This window comes from Nesoenas mayeri (genome assembly GCF_963082525.1).
Source record: "Nesoenas mayeri genome assembly, chromosome: 1".
Taxonomy (NCBI): domain Eukaryota; kingdom Metazoa; phylum Chordata; class Aves; order Columbiformes; family Columbidae; genus Nesoenas; species Nesoenas mayeri.
The window spans coordinates 109,400,423-109,423,074 of NC_137541.1; the positions used below are offsets into that span (position 1 = coordinate 109,400,423).

At 39.0% G+C, this 22,652-nt stretch overlaps 1 protein-coding gene across 11 annotated transcripts; it reads right to left on the reverse strand.

The window, feature by feature from the left end:
- Positions 1 to 488: 488 nt before the first annotated feature.
- On the reverse strand, positions 489 to 22,615 carry KLHL15 (kelch like family member 15). 11 transcript variants are annotated; one of them, XM_080340329.1, is made up of 7 exons: positions 22,446 to 22,605; positions 21,772 to 22,093; positions 21,606 to 21,693; positions 20,290 to 20,386; positions 11,844 to 11,927; positions 10,717 to 11,428; positions 489 to 2,689 (listed from the first exon to the last, which is right to left on the reverse strand). In XM_080340329.1, the coding sequence occupies exons 6-7, from the start codon at positions 11,419 to 11,421 to the stop codon at positions 1,580 to 1,582; spliced, it is 1,815 nt and encodes a 604-aa protein (XP_080196455.1). In that variant the 5' UTR covers positions 11,422 to 11,428; positions 11,844 to 11,927; positions 20,290 to 20,386; positions 21,606 to 21,693; positions 21,772 to 22,093; positions 22,446 to 22,605; the 3' UTR covers positions 489 to 1,579. The 11 variants fall into 11 exon arrangements, with proteins under 11 accessions (XP_080196455.1, XP_080196453.1, XP_080196452.1 ...); XM_080340327.1 differs by lacking the exon at positions 11,844 to 11,927 and adding an exon at positions 18,289 to 18,399; XM_080340326.1 differs by lacking the exon at positions 11,844 to 11,927 and having other exon boundaries at positions 22,574 to 22,615.
- Positions 22,616 to 22,652: the final 37 nt, after the last annotated feature.

Consider the following 22,652-nt stretch of genomic DNA (forward strand, 5'->3'; position numbering starts at 1 on the left):
TTCAGCATTTTGCCCCTACACGTCTGAACTGAGAGCCTGCAACTTGTCCAAATCTCCCCTTCAGACTCTAGAAGTGACTGATTTCACATTGTTAAATATAATCAGAATATAATTACTGTTATTATTTATGTTTTGGCTGATAATTCTTACCAATCTACTGTCAGTAATGTCTGCAAGTGAACACAATGGAGTTGTTCAAAGCCCTCTTGGACCACATATCTCAATTCAGGCACTCTGAAGTCAGTAGCTGTAGTTGTATAGGGGTTTTTTTGTAAAAGAAACATAAATGGGGTACTAAACATCCAACCACATAACTCCACTTTTTCAAAACACAGTAGTTCACAGCTGTCAATAATTAGAATAATAATCAAGATTATACCACTCCAATATGAGTACAAACAAAATACTCATATTGGAGAAGCAATACAAGCAAAGTACTGAGAATAAACTGTAGTTTATCCAGTTCTGAAAATACCTGTGGGTCAAAGCAGTACTGAGCATTTGCTTATTTTCCATTTTCATAAAAAAGAAGACTGGGCAGCACATTCAAACATAAAGGAAACTCAGATGTGTTTACTTTTAAAAAATAATTTATAAAATAACAAATTATCAACAGTTGATTTTGTAGCATTGATATAAAAAAGTTACTGAATCAATCAGTATATACTAAAGATACTTCGATAGCAAATGAGGCCTCCAGTTACTTAATAACTTCAAATTATTTAGCTCATTAAAGGACAGTACTATACCTTAAATTCAACAGATATAGCTGAACCTGTGCACTAGTTAAAATATAATATTGTAACTGCACATAAAAAGATGTATTTATAGATGGTTTCCATAGTGTATGCATGTGTGTATACATTCTTTACTCATCAGCAAATGCAATGCAGACAATAAAAGGTAGCATAGAAATAGTGTTTTGAATGTAAAAATGTTTCATTTTCAATGTAGTAGAAAATGTGTGATTTGAATTTTGGCAGACTTACTGGTACTACTGTACAAAACCAGGAAAAAGGTCATGCAAAGGAGTTAAGATTATTCTTTAACATATATAAGGGAAAACAAAAACACCTAGAAGATTTGAGAATACTTTGCAATTAATGGGAGAAGTATCAAAAAGACAACATAAAATACAGAAATGGTTTTGTTTTGTTCTTCTAAACCTCCTTGTAACCTAGTACAGATGATGAGCTTTATTTTGATCCTCAATAAGAAAAATGAAAAGAAAGCCTTCCTTACACAAATATTTTGTTAAACTCCACTGACTTCAGAAGCATAGTGGTATAATGGTCATAAAAAAAAAAAAGTAACAACACTCAAAAATATATTTTTCTTTCCCCTACTTACAATCATGTTTTTAAAAAAGAAAACAAACACAAAGCTTTTACAATATCAGACCAACTATTGGCTTTTCTAATGAACTTGGTAAGTACTCTCCCTGTATATCCTGTTTCTCTTAAGCATTTAGCAGTTGTTCTTATAACACAAGGTAATGTCTCTGAAGGAATCCAGCTGGTTTGTATTTTTGACAAATTACGTATAGCTTTTTGTACTTTATTAAGTTGTTCATTCTGGTTTAGCTGCAACGTCTAACGTGCTCCAAAACATACTCAGGGAAGTGCAAGCTGCAGACTTGTAAGCCATCCAGCTTGCATGGCATTCTTGGATATTCATCTTCTTTCCATTTGTTTTCCTCTGGATCAAAGGTGAGAATTGAATCACTGTAATGACCATTGTAACAAAGGCCTCCAAGAACCATTATCTGTTTGTCTAGAACAGCTACACCATGACCACTCCTACCAATTGGCATAGAAGCCAATATAGTCCACTGATCCGTATCTGGGTCATAAACCTCTGTAGAAGGACATCCTTGAGATTCAAAGGAGGCCCGCAGGATCACACAGACACCACCAAAGACATAAAGCTTACCATTATAAGAAATCATTTTGTGAAAACATCTTGCATAATTCATTTTGCATTTGTTCTCCCAACAGTTAGTGACCACTTGAGTTCTCCTTGTGCGCTGCTCTACTGCCCCTTCTTTACTGGGATCAAACACACACACTTGCTTAGAAGTTGAAGACGACGTAATTCCACCAGTGATATACAACTTGTTACCAAGCACAGTCCCTTCATGTCCGTATTTATTGACTGGATAGGGATCCACAAATTCCCATTTATCTTCAGTAATATCATACCGTTCAGTTGAGTAAAATGTTTCATCCCTGGTTCTCCCAGCCACTGCATAAACATACCTCCCAATAACTCCAACGGCAAACTCAGAACGTGGAACAGACATGTCTGCCATTCGTAACCAAGTGTTCTGTCTTGGGTCATATCTAAACACTTTGGACGAAGCATGAAACTCACCATCTGGCCCCAGTTCTTCCCCACCTAATAGGAACACAAAGTTATTCACAATGGCAAGGCAGTCTGGTCGTAAGGGTACTTGAGGACCCTCTAGTTCCCACCAGATCCTTGGTTTGTGCAAGAGAAGAATTTTACTGTTTACCATACTGTGTCCTATCATTCCTCTAAACACTGCAGTCTGGGGTTTGGCAGAACGAATTTTGTTCGATTTCATTTCCATCAAAGGCTGTTGGTGAACGCTATGAAAGTAATTCATGGCTTGGTCAACCTCATGTCGCAGCTGCCGGGAGTATCGATAAAACTCTGATGTTTTTACCTATGAATACATTTAAAAGATATTAAAATTCTGACCAAGAGAAACAGAAAACCTAAATGACTATGTGTCATTACACTATTTTTCTTAGTTTCATTCAGGCAATCTTGACAGCAATTGCATTTGTGCATAGAGGGTTTAATAATGTACTGTTATCCAAAATCCAGAAGGCAATTTAGTGATTAACAGCAGTGACTAACATTTTCAGCAGAAAACTCATGCAGAATTTAAGATGGAATTAGACACAACTGAAATCTCCAAGTCTAAAAATCATTATTCCTTCTCCCCCAGAAAAGCCTCTGTTCATCTTCTGCTTAATCTATAAAGTGTCTAAATTAAAAATGCACTATTTTCCTGGTATTGAAAAATATTCTACACACCCATTCTGTGTTTGCCAAGGCCTGGTCTAGTCTAATTTCTGCTAAATTCTCATACCCAAGCCCAAGCAGGTATCCTCAAATGCTAGGCTCTGCTCGACAGGCTATTTAATTGGGGTGAGGTGGGAAGGGAAGGTACCCAAACCATTCCTTCAGAACACATGATTGCAGTAACCACTTGTCATGATGGTTACCTTATGGTTTCCCCTCTGTGAGTCTCCACATGTCAATGAACACCATTAACACAACATCTCACCCTATTTGGTTGCACATTTATTTGGTGAAATGTGGAGGCAGGTTTGAAAGTCCACTTCCCACGTGAGAGTTCCAACCTTTGAATTACCACATAGTAGCAGAGTGTTCCTTCTCAGTGCTGTCTCAATTTGAAAAGAGCTATCCCTGCTCAGTTTTATAAGTGTTGGTAGGGGGGACAGATTGTGAAAATTTACCTTTCAAGGACCCTTTCTATTATCTAAGCCAATTTAAGTTCCTGAGACAACACCAAAACACATCATCATCTTGAACACTTTGATAAATCTGGCTCCAGGCAGCCCTCAGGTCACTGTGTGATTCTCAAAGAGGCTTCACTTCTCTATCCTCTGGTCTAACACAGCATTCTGAATTACACTACTGAAACAAACACCTGCTTGAGATTGCCCAACCCACAAATCCACTACCACACTTGATCCTAAATCCCAGTTTCTTTCAGATAAAACTGGATTGCTTTCAAACACTCCAAATATTCTAGTTCCCATCAGCTCCAAAAAGACAGGCGATACTTTGAAAAAAAGTCAGGCCACTTTGAAATTTCAAAGTGACCACAAGGTAACTATTTTTCAATATCTGTTCCCCCACCTCCTCCTGTTCCCTGTCCCAAGGGACAAAAGTCTGGACCACCACTTACCTAAGGGGTGGCAGTGGGAGTTTTCATGTGTGTGAAAAAGTAACTCAGAAATTAATGTTCTTTATACCTTGTGAATAAAGTAGTTGCTCATTCCATATACACATACTCATCAAATTCTGTTAGCTTTCTGTTAATAATTTCTCTTCCTTGTACAGTAATTAAGACATTCTGCTGTCAGATAAACATTTTTTTTAAATCTTTTGAACTGTTATAATTGGACATGATTCACACAGATTGAGATTGTTTTTACACACCAGATTTAAAAAAAACCATGAATCTACCATTGTGAAGTACTGCATAGCTCAAGAGTTACAGCGATTTTATGTTTTTATTTAAACTTTTTCTTTTCCCCACTTTATCTTGACAAATTCAACTTATCTTTGCTTGGAAAAAGAGGATGGTCACATGCAGATTGCATATATTATTCTAGTGGCAATATCTAACTTCTTTCTACTGTTTTTACCAGGGGTGATGATGAAGCAAAGAGGTTTACCTAGGTATAGTGCTTATAAAACACCCACAATAAAGCCCAACTCTCCTGGGGAGTAACAGATCTATTTTCTTATTGAGAATAAAGAATAAATCATACAAACATCGGAAATCTGCTCATATGGCACTTGCTAGAATAAACCATACCTTGCCTGACTGAAAAGATTGAACATAAATTCCAGAAAATATGCTGGGGAAGGAGTGGCAGAAAGAAAAATGGTAAAAAACTCAGAAAACGTTAAAGGTTAAAAAAAAAAAAAAATTAAAGAGGAAGTTAAAATAACAAAGAATCGTGGATGGATGACTTTATCCTTAAAAGTAACTTTCAAATTCCATAACAGCACAACTATTTCACACATTCCCAATCTGGAGCCATCACTTGGAATTAAACGATTTCTGTTCCACCCATATGCATTTCAAATTTTCTTGGATAATTAAGGAAGACAACAGGATCAAAATGCTTAGAGTGTGAAGCATGCCAGCAAATCCTGGCAGAAATAGAAAATGTTTTTTCTTTCCCCCACAACATTTACAATTCTGTCTTTAGATCTATAAATTGAAATGCCAGCCAGAAACCGGAATTAAAATAAGCCTCACATAACATACCCTCACTCTACTCCTTCACATAGTCTAAATCTCACCCCATGAGAGCATGCAAAAGGAAACAAGGAGCATCTCTAATTCCAGGGACAGAATCAATCTATTAGTAGTTTACTACTACTTATCTTGACCAAGACACTAACATCAAAACAAAGCCCTGATCCTTAGCCACATATCTTATTCCTTAAACCATAAAGACAATAAGAAGCAAACACAACTACTAGTTATAAACAACTCTTTCAGACTGAAGTTTGTGGGGAAGCTGTCTGCAAACACTATCTTGAAGAGATGAGCATGAAAATACATAATCATTAGGAATTTTTGAAACATTCAGAAAAAAGCAGCTCTAGAAGGAATGTGCACCTAATTATCAACATACTCAACCAGACAGAACCCACACAAGTTTCTACAAAACACACAAAACAGATGGAAATGTACACTAACCATAATGAAACTTGAAGTAAAACCAAAGGTGTGTTCTTAAGAGTATGTCACCAATTCTGAATTGATTAAAAAATACAAATGCTTCATAGCATTTTCAAAGATTAAAGAAAGACTATTCTGTTATCCTGATGAAGGGTCTCAAAGAAAGTTTAAGTTGGACTTCCTTACCAACCCCAGTCTTATTGTAAAAAAGGAATATAACTCAAGTGCTAAATCTTTGCTCATGTGATTTCTACATCCTTTCTCTTCAGTTTTCTGGACATAACCTTCTCAGAGAGGTTCTGCTGGGACACAGCTCTAATGTAAGAGCTCCCTAAAGAACTCTAATGATATCTCATTGCATCATCTACCAGTTCCAGTGGTTCACAGCTGAACTTTTAGCTATGCAGACAAGGAACAACTTAAACAAAATCAAATGCGTTATTCCATTAAAAAAAAAAGATGAACAAAATAATTAAAAACACCCACTCCTCTACTCACCCTTTAGGCAGTCAATATGAAAACCACCAAGACTTCACCAAAACCACCACCATCCCTCCAGCCATAGTAAATTTGAGCTTGAATGTATTTTCTTCATTTTGAATCAGTCAAACACTCAACAAAAACTGCTGGCTTTCCAAATGAAGACAGCTATTAATCACAGCCTATTTTTCTGCTGTATTGCAATGCATGCTTTTCTAGTTGCAGCAGCTATGCAAGTTTCAGAATTTTCCATCTACATTCTATGAAAAAGTAAAGCAAAAAATGTAAACCATTAGTTTCTAATTTGAAAAGTGATCCCTACAGAAGATCAGATGTACCCCATGTTATGTTCATCATCTTCCCTCCCCTAAAAACTATTAAGCAAATTAATAAGCTGCAGGAAGAGTAATGAAATGGAACGTAAATGTTCTGTTAACACAAGTTTGACTTTGGTATGTAGGTTTTTTTCCCCCATACACCTATTAACAGCTATTGCTCTATTTGCATTTTTGTTACTTGGGCTTTTAGGAAAAAGCTTTCAAAACCATAAATAAAGGCTACTTTTGAAGTGCCCAAACAAAACATCTCTTATTTGTACACCTGGAAACTAAATCTTAACATGTTATTATATGCAGTAGATATTAGCTTGGTTCCTTCTGCAGAACTGGTAAAAAACACTGAAAAATCTGGAGGGCTCATAATGTGACTCATCATACAAGCAGAGAACTATTTCAAAGGTTATAAAATTGTGCTTACTAAAGTTCTCTAAAACTGCCAATTCTGAATGTGTACATGATGCAACTCAAACTCAACTACTAGGAATACAGAAGCTATGCTACACACCTTTCAAATGAATAACGATGGTGTCCGTCTCAGACTTCTAGAGAGTAAATTCTTTCTTTTACTTGAAAAAAAAATTACTAGACATTAAGTTGAATCAAAACTAAAGATCCATCAACCTTACTAACAACGATCCTTATCTCTGGCCATATTCTAAGCACAACTGTAAATTTATCAACAAACATTATCAAAATGTTAACACACCTAATCCAAATCAAAATTCAGTCCAATAGAGAAAGTCACACTTTTATCTCTAAAACAGCAGCAATCAAAATTATTTTGCAACCAAACATTGGTATACATAGCACTGGACAAGATGCCGTACTTTCCCTTTTTCTAGCATGGGTCATTACTTACATTCCATGGCCAGTACAAAAACTGGTCAGTACCAGTATACGGCTTTCAAGGGCTACTCTGCAAGTGTTCCAAATCAGTTACTGTTTTTCAACACAACCAGATAAAGACAAAACGACATAGCCTCTCTGCAGCAAGGATGAAGCCCTCAAATTGAGTATTTTGCTGTTCCTTTTTAGAAGCTAGCAAGAGAAATTCTCACAAACAAGGGGGAATCTAACTTAAGTCTCTCAAATCAGAGCAGAGCCAAGAATCTATACTCCAGAATGGATGTTCAGCACATTATAAACACTGCTAGCAAATCCGAGTCAGCAATAACCTTTAAACATAAAAATATCAAGTGTAGCACCTATTTAAGAGGGGCCCACTAGCCTCATCCACTAGACACTTCTTACTCTAAGCTTCAGCATTTCAAGTTGTAGGAGTAAATACATATGAATTACTAAACATGGAGGTAAATGAGAAAAAAAAGTAATTCAACACATTTATCAAAGGCAAAGTCACAACACCACAAAATTACACTGATATCTTCTAAAAATTTTCTATTTTTTAGGCACATACTCAAAGATAACATGCTATTCATTCTACCTCTAAAGCAGAAGCACCCAGTAATTCATAAGTTTCTGATTTAAGCTGTGAATTTATAAATCAGAGTATAAATCATGGGCTAGTCATAAGAAATCCTACAGAATGGACACCAAAAAACACCCTTTCTATTTTAAGGAGAGCGGTTTTGAAACAACACTTCAACTTAAGTAGTACACAGAAACTAAATGGAGCTTAAGCTCCATTTATGAAGGCAAGTCATGACATGGCGGTCTACAATAATACAGAGATGAAACCAACAATTTAGGAGAAATGCCCTCTAACTTTTGTCTCAAATCTTCCTCAAGACTTACAGAGTCATGGATAAGTTTCATATAAAGGGAAGTGTAACACAGTGGAACTTGTGCTTCTCCCCATACATTCTGCCTTTCTTTTCTAACTATTTGGCAAATCCTTACTTCATTTATCTTTCCATCTTCCCTCATACATCTATATTTATTTTAAGGGCTTCATACTTCAGAAGCAGAACAGTTTAGAGTAAGCAAACAGCCTGCACCTTCACTCCAAATGCACATCAGCCTCAAGGTATAAATCTGGAATCGCTCATCAATTTCTTTTTAAACAGACAAAAAAATCCCACTCAGACTGTAAATCTCTTTAAAGAAACATGTAAGAAATAGAATGGCTTAAGAGGCCAAAGGCATCCTTACTGTGACTTACAAAGTTAAGTTACATAAGTTATTTATATACTACAGTGACAGGCATATTAAAAATGCGCATTAGAAAGATTACATAAGAATACATATGACAAGCCAGCCAGTGTATGGCAAATACAGAGTTCACTGAACTGTAAGAGTCAACCTCAGATTGTATTTGGTACATTCACACAGGCATTTAGTATGTGCTGGCTTCAGGCAAAGGGTGAATTCTGTTTGTGGATCTCCACAAAAGGGCAGTTTTACCAATATTTTCCCCCTTCTACACACAGAGGAGAGTTCTCCTCAGGTTACCTCCAGAACAATTAACAGACACACTCTTTTATTAAAAAAAAAAGTGTGATCTACATTGCGATGTTAGCTCCAACTGCGTTGTCCTTTGTCACACTGGATTACGCAATGCTCCCCAGCCAGAGCAAAACACAAATACGTTCCTCGCTTCAGCAACAAATGACATACTTATTTAGCTGGGCTTCCCTCTGCTGACTTGTCCCACTCCAGAATCTGCACTGGCTTCTCTCTGCTCCCATTACAATTATTGGAAAGTGCACTCACAGATAAAGCTTTTTTTACATGTGGGTACCTAAACCAGGACACTAAAAACTACTTCTGTCCTTAAGATCTACCTATCTGGCTATTTAGTAGCTGTCAAGAGAAAATATGAGCAGCACTGTATGCCAGACTGATACCACTGATAGCAAAAACAGCCCCAGAAGTTATACCTAAATGTAATGCTGAAGACCAACATATACTTTTCACTTGCGGTTACAGAAATTTAACCAAAGACAGCTTGATGTATGAACTTACATCCTAAAAACTCAAAGACCTGAAGCAGGCTCTTTCATGTGAGTCTTACCCTATTAGACTGACCTCAAGAATACTCTCTGAATCCTAGCAGTTTTCCAACTGAAGGGTTTAAATGATATGATAAGGTAAAAATGTTATTAAAAACAAGACATTACACAGTATCTTGCAGAGTTCAGCTCTTACTAGTTGGAAATACTTTAACCCAATAAATAGAACATTACCCTTCTAAAACATGTTTAGGCATTTATTTTGTTTATGCCTATAGGCTAATAGAGGATCATAAATATATTTTATGTATTATTATGTCTTTCACTTAATTCACACACCAAAAAATCAAAAATACAAAAACTCACTAGTCTATGAGGTAATTAATAGCTTTTATAATTTGAAATACAAATAAGTGTAAGTATTACTGTTTAAATGATCAAGTAGCTCTTAAAATCACCAAGAACAATACAACCTTATCTGTATATTCACTAGATACTGAAGTAAAAATATATGGGAAAATAGTTTTTAAAAGCCTGACAAAAACACAGTTTTAAATCCTATTAATTCACTAAGAGGTGAAAAATACACAAGTTAAAGTTGTATCTTATCACACAAAATGAGCCTTGTTAAAACAAAACAGTACAGCTTAAGTAATTCCTAACCTGAATACTCTTACCATTACTAGCCTGCAAGAGAGCTGCTTACAAAGTTTTGTGATCCTCTACTGTTGACAAATAGTCAGAGATTATCAGGAATTAGAAAACTTTTTTTTGTCTATTCTTCAACAGAACAGTAGAAAAAAGCAAGTTCTCTTTTAACCTAAATACATACAATGATCAGTTGAATTTTAGATCCCCTATTACAAATATTCCTCTGATATTTAAAGTATATAATCACATTTCACACTGTCAATAACTTTTGATTGTACTACGTGCCTTATGTAGAACCAAATGTATGCAACTTTGCAGGATCAAGGCTTACTTCCAACTGCTGTGTAACAGCACAAGTGCTGAAGAAACAACAACAAAAACACCTTGCAGATTTAACAGCAGATGCTAGTTTTCATTTGTAAATAAAAACATATGTACTTAAAACATATAAAATCTACAGTAACTACATTTTTATTATATTGATAACAATTCTAATGACATATGCCCTACATACTGTATGCAGCTGTAAAACCTCTGGAGAGCAAGAAGCAACTTGTGGAAAACAGCAAGAATGACTGAAATAAAACAAGTGACCTTATTTTAAAATGTCCTTTCCAAATGAAGTCACTTAAAAATATGTTTTATAAACCTACCTGTTCTCCAGTCACTGTACATGCTATTGGCTAATAATCAGATGACAATACATTTAGATGTTTGTCTTCTATGGGTTTATTAGAAAAAATAAATGCTATCTTTTTGTTCCTCCTGACAGGTTTGGGAATCTTACCTATTTAATGGCATGCTGCCCTAGCTAAATGATGAATCCTGTCTATTGCTTTTCAAATGCACCAACCTTCTCAAAAACATTGGATGGTGTCATCAAACAAAACCTGATGTTCTGAATGATGGTGTCCGTATGCCTCCAGCGTCTTCTATCATGGCGCAGCCAGGCCTGAACAGCTTCATACAGCTCTATCTCTGGAAACCTGCTCAGATGATCATTATCCAAGTAAGACATGAGCTTCTCAAAGCTCAGATATGAAAGGAAGTCAGGTCTGGACATGAGTGGCACAAAATTCTCTAGCAGAAAGGAGTCCAATTTTTCCCTGACTCCTTCGACGTTTACACCAAAATCGTCCAGAAGTCTCATAATTTCTGCACAGTTTTCTAAGCAGATTTTAGCTAAGAGAAAAGAGCAGCAAAATTTCACCACCTCTATAAGCTGGACATACATTGCAGCCTGAAGGATTTCATGAACAGTGTTCATACTCAGTTCAATAGTTCCATAGTACATGAACTGGAGGACATGACTGAAGCCTGTAGCTGTCAGACCTTTCAAATGGATTTTGTCCTGATCTCGTTCTCGCATATCAGCTGTGAACATAATCCTGAAGTAATCACTCTGGGTGGCAAGCAGTGCTTTATGGGCCTGAAATTGGTGGTCTTCAATGACAAGTGTGACATCAAGAAGCAATCCCTCTTCATACAGTGCTCTGAATCCAGCAGAGACACTGGTGTCATGGATGGAGGAGCTAAACCCTTCCACGTCCCCTGCCATGAATCACCTAGGGGGAAGAAAAAAATAAATAAATAAAAATAAATTGTTATTTCTAATAACATATCACAAGCCCTTTCTGACCAGATAAATCCTAACTGAGACAACATTTATAAAGACCTTAAAGTCTTCACCATTCTTTTTTGGTTTCTCTTCAGCTGAAAAATCAACTTAAGAAACAACTTAAAACATTAAAGAACAACTTAAACAACTTTAAATATTTCTCCCCCACAAATACACTCATTTTAAAGAAAAAGTAACGAACAAGAGTAACTATGCAGTATTGCCAAAGTGATTCCTCACTCCAAGCTACTTAGTGGTCAGATAAAGAATATGCAATGGTAAAAAGGTTGTCATGGTTTTCTTCCTATCCCACCCTCAATCTTTCTAAAGAATTTATCTCAGGAGAGCAATGAGACACCCACTCTTGAATATCAAAGGTTTCAGAAAGGAAGTCAAATTTCCGTAACTTCAGAAACAAGGTCCAGTAGATTTGTACAATGTATAACCTAAAAAAAAAAATTCTCTTTAAAAATATATGTCAATTTACTCAAGGTTATTTCTAAGAAACCAAACATTTTCAGACATACTAAAGTTTATGTGTCTCACTTCTGTAACAATACACTCCCTTTCCCCCACTCCCTTGTTTCTTACTATAGGAAATAATTAGGTGATGAGATTTATAAAGTGCAATATACTAAGGAAATAGAAGCACAAGATTAGGTCACAATAAATAATATTCTGTATACTAGGTTTAGTGAAGCTTAATTGCTTATTAAGCATTTGAACATGCAGATGCATAGTGTTACTTTTGTGCAAGCTGTAGTCAAACTGTAAATAAACCAAAAAGAAATTAAAGACTAGCAGGATCCTACCATGTTGAAGTTAAGGAAGATAAATATTTAACAAAAATCTATATCAAAACTGATTCAAAATCCAGGAATTTCTCATAATCTTGCTCAACTTCCCTGAGTTTAGGTAGGGTGAAGTTGCACAAGGCAGCTTTAACCAATTTAACCATTTATCGCTAGTCAAAGGGCAATGGCGAGCTCCACTCTCCCTCTCTTGTCATTCTGAGGTCTGAACTCTTGCTGCCTACTTTGAGCCATTTCTGGGGCTCATGAGACTACCCTAGAAAGCTAATTCAACTCATAAACCTACCAGAAAACTAAGCCAAGGCAGAGGCACAGGACACATGACACCACCACCTCCCAGCACACACAAAAGCTCAAAACCAGAGAGCTTTCTGCTTATCAGTGAGCTGACTTCTGACTTGACACTGCAGGGGGTATGGCACATGAACCACCTTGATGCAGAGGGCAGGACATCACAAACGAGAAGGAGCAGGGACGAAGACTAACATCTTCCCCTTTTGGCATTGATCAGCTACTAGAATTACTTCAACCACTTTTGTTTCACTTTTTTCCATCTTAAATTATACTGCAATACTCAAGTTGTACATTTAAGTCCAAATTTCCAGCATCGATAAATTTAAGAAAATGCTAATTGTTGAGGTTATAGAACATAACAACAGTGTAATGGACCCAGAACTGACTCCAGATCGGCCCAAGTTTCACAATGTCAGAAAGCAGTTATCATGTCACTCCCAATTCCTCAAGTACCACCTCCTAACTGCTGCCATTTTAACTGAAATATATTTTATTATACTCCATCAACATATAATCATCTCCTCTCCTTAGTTCATCAGCACACATCCTGGGAAACAAAACTGGAAATACACTTTATTTATGCAAAACTAAAAGGTGAGTGGGTGTTTGTAGCCACACCTCACGGAATCAGCAGCGCTCCCACGCTGTTGAAGCCTTCTGACAGGTTCTGTGCACAGTAGAGTTAATTCTGGGAGTGTTCATGAAAATTAAGGTCTCACAACAAAATTCAAATTCCTGAAAGTAAGAGCAGCAGCAAAAGAACGAAGCTGACAATCCAACTGCTTTCTTGCCCGTATCCATGATAGCACACTCCCCTCAATGTCAGTGAAGACAGAAAATGCAAACTGCTCTGGAGCTCCATATTGTGAGTCCCCTATTCCTGAGCACAGCACAAGCCTACCAGAAAGAAAAATTACCATTAAATCTTTGTCTTAGTTGTTGATAATTCTTACAGAAAAGCAGACAAAGAAAAAATTACTTTACTAAATCTTAGCAACTCAAAAAGAAACAACAAACTGACTAGAGCAGTTGTAACTCCTCCCACCCCCAGTTTTCTGATGTTTAATAATAGTTCAGCTCATACTTTAATCCTGTTTAAGAGATTTAACAGTTATTTCCTTTAAATGGGCCACCTGTTTTCATAAACTATACAGCAACTTGAAACAATTATATCCCAATTTTGTTTGAAATTGGCCAAGAGGTTCAAAGGTTACAAGGTTACAGTTGGCCTCTGACAGGCCAACTGCTAAGTTACATTTCCTTAGTAGACCAAATAAGATGTATGGCTCAGCTTCAAAATCAATGGAAAAGCTGGGACAGGACAGTTGGAATTTACAAATGTGAGACACGAACAGAAGAACACAACAAAATATTCCAAAAAAGGAGACAGAAATGAAGCATCATTCCCCAGGTGACTGAAGCAACATTTATTAATCTGAAAATAATGGAATCTCTCATCACACAGCCTCATGCAGGCAGCAATGTTACAAAGGGATTTCTTCACTCAAAACAGTACATACACTACTGTGTGTGTGAACAACATAGGAAAACCATACCAGTAAACTCCAAACACATACTAGGGCCTTTCCCATAACTTAAGATAATTACATTACAGGTAAGAGAAATACATTCAACCTTATTAGTTGTCCCTGACATTTCTTCCTCTTTTAGTCCATTATGCATTACTGATTCTACTCTGCTGTGACTGTAAAAGCACTTACTTGGAACACTGATTTCTCATCTTTATTTTGCAGCTGTAATAAGAGTCTGAAAACGCTGTTCCAGACTGCTTTTTCTTGTTAAACAAGAACAACCTTTTTTCCTCAGGGTGTCTGAGGCTCTTAGTCACAAGCAGAAGAAATGGAGTCTAAATGCAGAGGTTACTGAGAATGAAGTTATGGAATAGCCATTTCTGGCTCGTGCTCTGATTGATTTAAAAATCTATCCAAAAGCAGTACTTCCTGAAAAAGTGCCTGTATGTAATATGTAAACTTATATTCACTTTATAGGGATAGAAACACATTGTTCTAGGAAAGTATTGCCAATACCAACTCAGCACACCAGCTGAAAGTCAGATTTCTGCTTTCTCTACTGCTGTTCCTTACTAACTCATCATTTGACATACTGAGACAGAACTAGCAAGTCCCTGTGTTTGCAGATTATTAAGTACTTGTTCACCCTATCTACCTCATAGAAATTCTGAAAAAGCACCTATGTGAACACAGCTGAGCAACAAATGTTCACATAACGAAGCACTATATCTACAAGTTACAGAGCCACACTTTGGTTACACAAAGTACTAAAATATTCTTAAAACCCAATAATCTTTTCCATATATCCCATTCTTTCCATGCCTCAAATGTATGCATTTAAATGCAAATTTTAAAGCCATTACATACGCTTCACTTAGTGAGGTACATAGCAAAGACTGCTTTGAGCAGAATTCTTTGACTCTAGTTTTGTTAAAACACACACTTTTCTACACAAATGTTTCTCCATAGTCAAATGTTATAAACATGTATGAAAACACAATACACACAGGCATTTGCACATACAAGCAAAACATTCACAAGTGCACGTACTCATAATTAAAAACTGGGCCTTTGAATGCAGTGTACTGCAGTAAGTGAGAATGTAATGAGTGTATAAATATATGTTTATACAGTATAATTTATCCCCCAAATTAAACCTTCGTTTACATAGGTTGACACTAAAGCATTAAACCTTGTCTGAACCACCATTTTTTATTATAGTTCCCCACTAACAGCAACAGAAGGAATGACGTAAAAGTGAGACAGATCAATAATCAGTGGATATCAAAACCCTCCATTGCTGCAACAATTGCAAATGTAGGAAACAAAGAAACACATCGGGTTTCTATGTGTTTTATCTAAAATGCTTTATAAAAAATTGTTTTCCAAACAGCTTATTCACTTTAAAACACAACAGTAGGTTCATGCTGAAGACTTCACCCAATCCATGCTGAGAATTCTGAAAACATTAGATTACTTGAGCTTACCAATAGCAGCCAGTCAGAGAAACCAGACTGCCAGAACTCTAGAAATTAAAACTTGGGTACTTCTGAAAACTGTCCATGATGCAGGAAGAATTTCTTAGGGTCACGAATCTGATCATGACAGCTCCTCTTACAATCTCTACCCATGTTGCTATCTCTGAGCGATCTGCATTAGCTCGTAACAATGGGCAATATTTATAACACATCAGCTGTCTCTAAGGTTGTTATGGTTATGCTAGAAGGATTATCAGAACTGGTTATAACAAAACATACTAAAACCCAGTATGGATTGTGTCTCAATTCAGTATGGTTATACATCATTCTGTAAGTATGCTAGAACCCTGCAGAGTAGTCTGTAGCTATCTTCACAGAGTACAGTACTAGGAGAGAGTGTTTTGTTCCATTTTCTTTTTGAGAAATCTCTAACTCAAGCAGATGTGTTAGTGCTCTCATACGAGTGTACTCGTACCTACTGTTTTTAAAATACTGTTGAAAAGTACAGTTTTACAGTTTTCACATATGCCGAATTCAGATTAACACTAATCAATTATACGTCAGAAACTTCCAATTTTATAATACTAGCCACCAAAGAATAAAATATGCTCCCCAGCTCAGCCCTTAAATCAAGCTTTAAGACACTTATCAAAATGTTTCTGATGAAAGTACAAGCTTGACAAGCATTTAAGAGTGACAGACATATGGATCAGCTGTAGTTACCTGACCAGTTCAACTTTACGTGACTGAATCTGAACTCAGCTTCTGCCTCATGAATTAACATAAATGAGATATACATTCATTTCTCAGCATATTAGTCCATTATGCAGATGATGTAACTATACTTCACAGACATTAAGGTAGTTTAAACCATTTGGCTAAAAGATCATTGCATCATTACACCTGTACAGAAAAACCTGCTCCCAAATGCAGAGCAAGCTCAGCTCAGCTTAATGCTCTTCCAACTACATTTACTGGTACCACAACAGATGTTCAGTATAAAATGTTCTTAATATATCCATAAGAATAAGAATTGTCTTTAACTAGAAAAACTTGGATCACTAATATCTAACAGTTAAATGACAGTAGTGTTGAAAACTACAGATTTGCCACTGCTTTCAAAGTGAACAGGACTGCTTTATCCTGTGTGCCAACATTCCTTATATATGTATATATTTGTGGCTAATATAATTACTAATTTTTCCAAATGTAAGAATTATTTTCTCATTGTGAATATATTTTTCAAGAAAATCATGGTGTATTTTATACAGAGAAGTAGCATGTTAAGTATTTCTTAGCAGCAAAAATCTAACTCGACTTTTCTATAGCAAAGTGCTTGGACTCTCATCACAAATTTTTAGCAGAATAGAAAGTTAATAAGCTACAAGTAGTATTTAAACTCCAACAGTAAAAATAATTTTAATCTAAATCAAGACAGTTGAACTACCCCTTACAACCGGTTTTTGTTATTGTCTGTATATTTTTTGCTAACTTAGTTAATATTTCAGCATCTTGTGAGAAAATGACATTAATGAGATCGTGCATTTGTTCAAGACACAGAGCTTTTGACCTCATTGCCAAATGTCAGCCTCACTTGTCAGAAAGACAGAAATCTCAATCATAATTTCTACAATTTTCCCCCAAGTTAACAGCTAGATACACGAAAAAGATCTGGTGTCTCCAGTGTGAGCTCAACAGTTATCTATTCTGCTTTCCTTGCTGAAAGGCAAATCAACACATGTGTAGATCTAAACCAGTCACAGGGTATAATTAAGGAAAGTGAAAGGAGATGAGTGACAGTGGAAGAGTTTATAGGACATGTGGTAGAAATTAAAACACGTTGGCTAGGTGTTGGAAGGAAAAAGACTGAAAGTATGTTGGCGCATGGTGGTATGCCAAAGGCATCCGAGTGTGAACTGGGGCAATGGTGGTGAAAGAGCTGGGTTATTATTTTAGGAACAAGTATACACAACAACGAAGTTAACAGGGAGCCTGACTTCAGTAGTTCTGCCCTTTTATCCAGAAAAGCTTTATGGTTCCCCTATTCTCCTTCCAAAGGAGAATATTAAAAAAAAAATAAAAACTAATTAACCCACAACACTTCAATTTTTTAAGCAACATTTAAGTATTTACCAAACAGGTCAAAGCTTCAGTACCAGTCCTGAGTGGTAGATCTACTCGTTCTGCTCACAGATACTTTTTTCTCTCCCAATATCGCTGATCTTGAAATAGTAATTTTCCGGGTAGGAACCCAGATGACCTACTTCAGCCTGTCCGTTTGACATTTTTAGCACAACACCGCTGTGAGCGAAACCTTCGGGGTCGTTCTCCCCGACGAATGGGGCAGGTGGGCTCCATGTTATAGACATGCCGCCGCAGTACCCGTCGGGGCCGGGGCCGCGGCCGCCCCTCAGAGACCACCCTGCGATCTTCCGCCCCGCGGGCGCGCGAAGCTTTCACGGCTCCCGCCCGCCCGGTACGGCCGTGCCGCCGCCGCGCTCCGGCTTGCCTACCGCCGCCGCCCACATTCCCAGCGCCCACGGGCACTCGGCTCGCCGCCCCCGCCTGCCTCGGCCGACGGAGCCGGCAAAGTAGTGACCCTGAGGGCCAAGACGCGGCTCGGGCCGCCGTCAGTAGGGCAGGCAGAGGCGGCGGGAGGGCCCGGGGGACCCCGGCGGCAGCTTCACCTACCTCTCGGCAGCGGCAGCGCTGAAAACGCGGCTCCTCCCGCTGGACCGGCGGAGAAGGGGGCCTCCGTGTAACATAAAGCCGAGGGCGGCGGCGGAGGGTGGTGCCGGGGGGCTGAAGAGAGGGGCAATGGCTGAGGCAAAGCCGGGAGGAAGAGGAGGCGGCGGCGGAGGAGGAAGGGGGATCCTGAGCTCCCTCCTCCCCGCTGTCCGTGCTCAGAAGGAGGTGGGGAGCCGCCCCCCACCGCGCCGCCCGAACACCGGCGCTCCCAGTCCTGCCTGGCCTCGCCCCCGGGGTCCCTGCCGCTCCCGCCCGCCCCCCGCCGCTCACACTTGTTTACCTTCTGCGCTGCCTAGCACGGCCACAGGCGCCATCTTCCCCCGCGACAGGGACCCCACGCTGGCCGTCACTTCCGCCGCCACCTGCGGGCCCGGAGGTGGACGGGAGGGGCGCCCCCGGGACGGCAAACCGCCCCCGCCTCGGGGCGGCCCGCCCTGTCCCACCAGAACCTCCCCGCTCCTTGCAGTGTGAGCCAGACCCAAGCCTGCCCCACACCAGCAGCCACGGGGGGACCGGGCACGCCCCTGGGCGAGAATCCCCGTACCGGAGCCTAGGGGAGGCCTTATATGGCTTGGGCAAGCAGCATCAACAAGAATAATCTGTGCCTGGCTCTGAGGGTGCTCAACCGCAAGCATCCACTTTTGGTGGCTCAAAGGTGCGCTGTTCTCCTCCACCCCTCAGCCTCCAGGCCAGATCCCACTGCAGACCACAGCCCCTTTCCTCAACACTCCTGCAGCCCTCACTTCTGTTGGGGAGCAGCAGCCCTGTCAGGCTGCTGAGCTGCAACCCACCCCAGCCACGGCAACCTGTTAGGAGCTTGCTGAACTCTTCCTGGCACCTGGCTTGCTGCAGGTGCAGCAGCCTGATCCCTGCTCCCTTCTGCCAGGGTTGGCCTTGCCAGCTGGTGTGACAAACCAGAGCTTGAGAGTTCAGGGCTGCCTGCCACGGGCGCTCAGCGTGGCTGCCCTCGAGGAACCAACTGCAGACAGCTCACGGCAACGGCAGCCCAATGTGGGATGAGTGGGGCTTTGCCTCAGCACAAACATCACCTCCTTGCTTTATCTATCTTGCCTTTGCCTAGCAAACTGCAACTTTATTGTAAGAGGCAAGCTGAACTACGTGGGCCTTCAGTTTGCCGCTGCCACCCCCAAACCATTCGCTACCTGCTACGTATCTCCCCGTCACTCTGTATGTCACTCACCACTTTAAATAGCAGGCCACGCGTTGCCATCCTCTCCCTGTTTATTGCCATTCCCATCCCCTTCGTTGTCTATTTTCAGTCTCTCATTACCACCCCCACCCCATTCTTGATCTATAAAACAAGAGCGTACCTCCTCTATAGCTGCCACCCCCAAACTGAATGTCTTTCCCAACTTTCACAGCTTCACACAATGAGCTAGCTATCGCATGCACTGCTTCACAAAAGACTTCCCACTGCTACTCCCACTTTGCCCTCCTACTGCTCCCTCACAGCCTACTTACTCCACACTACAATCAACCTGCTGCCATTCACTCCTTCATCCCACTGACCTGACCTCTCTCAGTAAACTTCATACTCCTCCACCTCATCCATTTAACTCATGCAGGAAATTTGCCTCACCTCCCCAGCCACTGTTTGAAAACCTGTTACTTGTGCTCTTACAGTTAAACAATCCACCTTTACATACTCACTGTGCCAAGACAGCGACTGTTCTGCCACTGAAGTCTCAAAAGGAAAGACATTCTCTCCCTTACCTACAGGACATGTCTTTTGCTGCACCAACCATGTATCCCCTCATATTTCATGCTTCCACAAAGAAAAACTGGAGTAGAAAGTAAGATTTTCATACACAGAAGTGATACCACCAAAACTTCATCCATCCTGCCCTCTTCAGACTTTTCACCTTCATAGGTCAGTAAGGGAGTAAGGGTGGAAAAAGTTAAGCAGGGCTGTTTTGGTTTTACCTGACTGTCATTTTGCTGTTCGCAGTTTGTGGCAAGCTGAGGCGTAAGATGATCTTCAGGTCTCTCCTACACACTGCCACAGAAGATGACCTCGAACCTAGCCAAAAAAAAAAAAAAAAAAAAGCCAAACAGCTTTGACATATCGTCAATGTTTAAATGCACAAAAAAAGAGACCAAAACAAAAACCAACCAAAAAAACCAATCTCCTCCCTCACACTACCAAAAAATCAAAATATGTTAATAACACCTCAATTCTCATCTCCTAAACAAAAATGGGAGACTGTTAAACTTGGGTCCTTGACAATGACCAGTGTTATCAACATTACTTTAGTTAATATAAGTTTATACAGGGATTTGCACTGACCCCTCTCATTTAGGCATCTTCATGAAGTCAGTTTCTAAGTAGTTCCCACTGGCTTACATAAGACTGTTGCAATGAATAAAATTCTGGACACACATTTTTGAGTTATATTCATATACTATTTACCACTGAATTTGAGTAATTTAAAACATTATTTAATTTATACATATATGCCTAATGTAACTGACAACTCCAATAAATGTTTTAGCTACTTTAATTAGACATTTTCAGTCTTTAGACTTTTTTGGTTTTTCTTCATACTAAATATATTCCCAAATAGATCAATCAAAGTAACAAGAGTATCTCAGAATATGTAAAATGTATGATCTCATTGTTAAAACAGGAGCAACAGTTTGTGCATTTTTTTTCAGATTCCTGGCAGGGTTCTTGGCACAGATTAAACCCTTTCTAAAGGCTGCTGCAAACATGACAAAAACTGTTTCTATAATTTTACATTGCACTGCATTATTGCATAATTTAAACAGCTAAGTAACTACAGAGTCTAGTATTTTCAGTTCATTTTCATAAAAGAGTGATTATACATGCCTGGACATCGAAGCAACTACAACCAAGTATTGCATCATGTTCCCACTGTACTTTGTGTATGTCAGTCATAAGCACCTATTATTTTTCCATGAAGTGATATATTTTATATAGAATTGAAAATATCATGTGTCCTGATGAAAGACTGGACATTAAATTTTATTTTCCAGACCAATATGCAAAATTATTGGGTTGCAAGACAAAATATATTTCGTCATTGACAATGCCATTACACATACTTTAAGTTTTCTTGGGACATTTTTATATTCATTATTCAAAACAAAAATGCTGGCAATGTATTTGTTCTAGGTATATCCAGCAGAACTCGGTTCTAACTTCTGTATCAGGCAAGAATGGAAATAGTAGTATTTGCATAAGCGGGAGGCAACAAGTATTGTTAAACCAGACATACCAGTTTCACACAGATTTCTATCATCACATTTCAACCGTTGTCTTCTCCAAACTTGTTTCTTTGACCCAAGCAGATAGCCAGGCAAAATCTAAGAACGATCACATCTTTCAGCAGGCAAAGCCACTGTTAGTGAATGTGCATGTATTTGACATAATTGATTACTTACACTGAAACTTGTTACTCCAATCATAGAAGCAATCCTGTTAGTAGCAATATCCTCTATGCATTTAACAAGTTTTCATGAAGGAGAAGACATGGGGGACAGTTGTGAATTTGGCCTTTAGTCTCTGTCGAACTTCTAAGATGTCTCTCATCACTGGATCAAGGATTTTAGTTCAATTTTTTTAAAGCATTTATGCCATACTGAACACTGAAAACACCACACATTTGGTGGGGTTTTTAGCTGCTCAATGCAGAAGATTGAAGCTGTTCGTATCACAGGGCAGGGTCTTATTTCCATATGGTCTCCCTAACACTAAACATCCAACCTACAAAAGACAGTAACAAGAGGAAGGCTGAAATTCAAAATCTTATCAGGGTCATGGCCAGCAGAGATTACTAACATATGCAGAGTGACATTGTACTGTTCAAGCAGATAAGATGATCAGACATCAAATTAGATATGCTAATTTCCAGTACATACAAGCATATCTTGCTTCAATGTTACCCCAACCTTCTTTGTGCATCACACCCACTCACTGCCCCAAATAAACCTACATCACCATGCTGTTACATAGGCATAAACACAGGTAGAAACTCCTTTTTCTGGTGCATCTATTAGCCAGACTAGGTCCCCATCCAGATCGCTCTACCAAAGCAATGGCAGTATTTTACACATACAGCACACACCACCAGCAGAGAGTAACCGCGGGCCCAGCCGGCCTGTCGTACAGACAAAAGACAATCCCTTTTCCACAGTAACACTTAGAAGCGCGGATTCCCCGGACGCTCGTTTCAGCAGCAGTTACCGAAAGCTGCGTGTGATACCACACGTCCTCCCTAGCGCTGCGATTTGACCAGCCCGCCTCTCCCGCCCCATGGTCTCCC

What these genes read in the sequence shown, in the direction of transcription:
- KLHL15 (XM_080340326.1), bottom strand. Translation starts at nt 11,421, where the DNA reads ATGGCAGGGGACGTGGAAGGGTTTAGCTCCTCCATCCATGACACCAGT. An exon ending in CATCCAATGTTTTTGAGAAG is followed by an intron (nt 2,690 to 10,716) that starts GTTGGTGCATTT and finishes ATGTATTCATAG; the next exon opens with GTAAAAACATCAGAGTTTTA.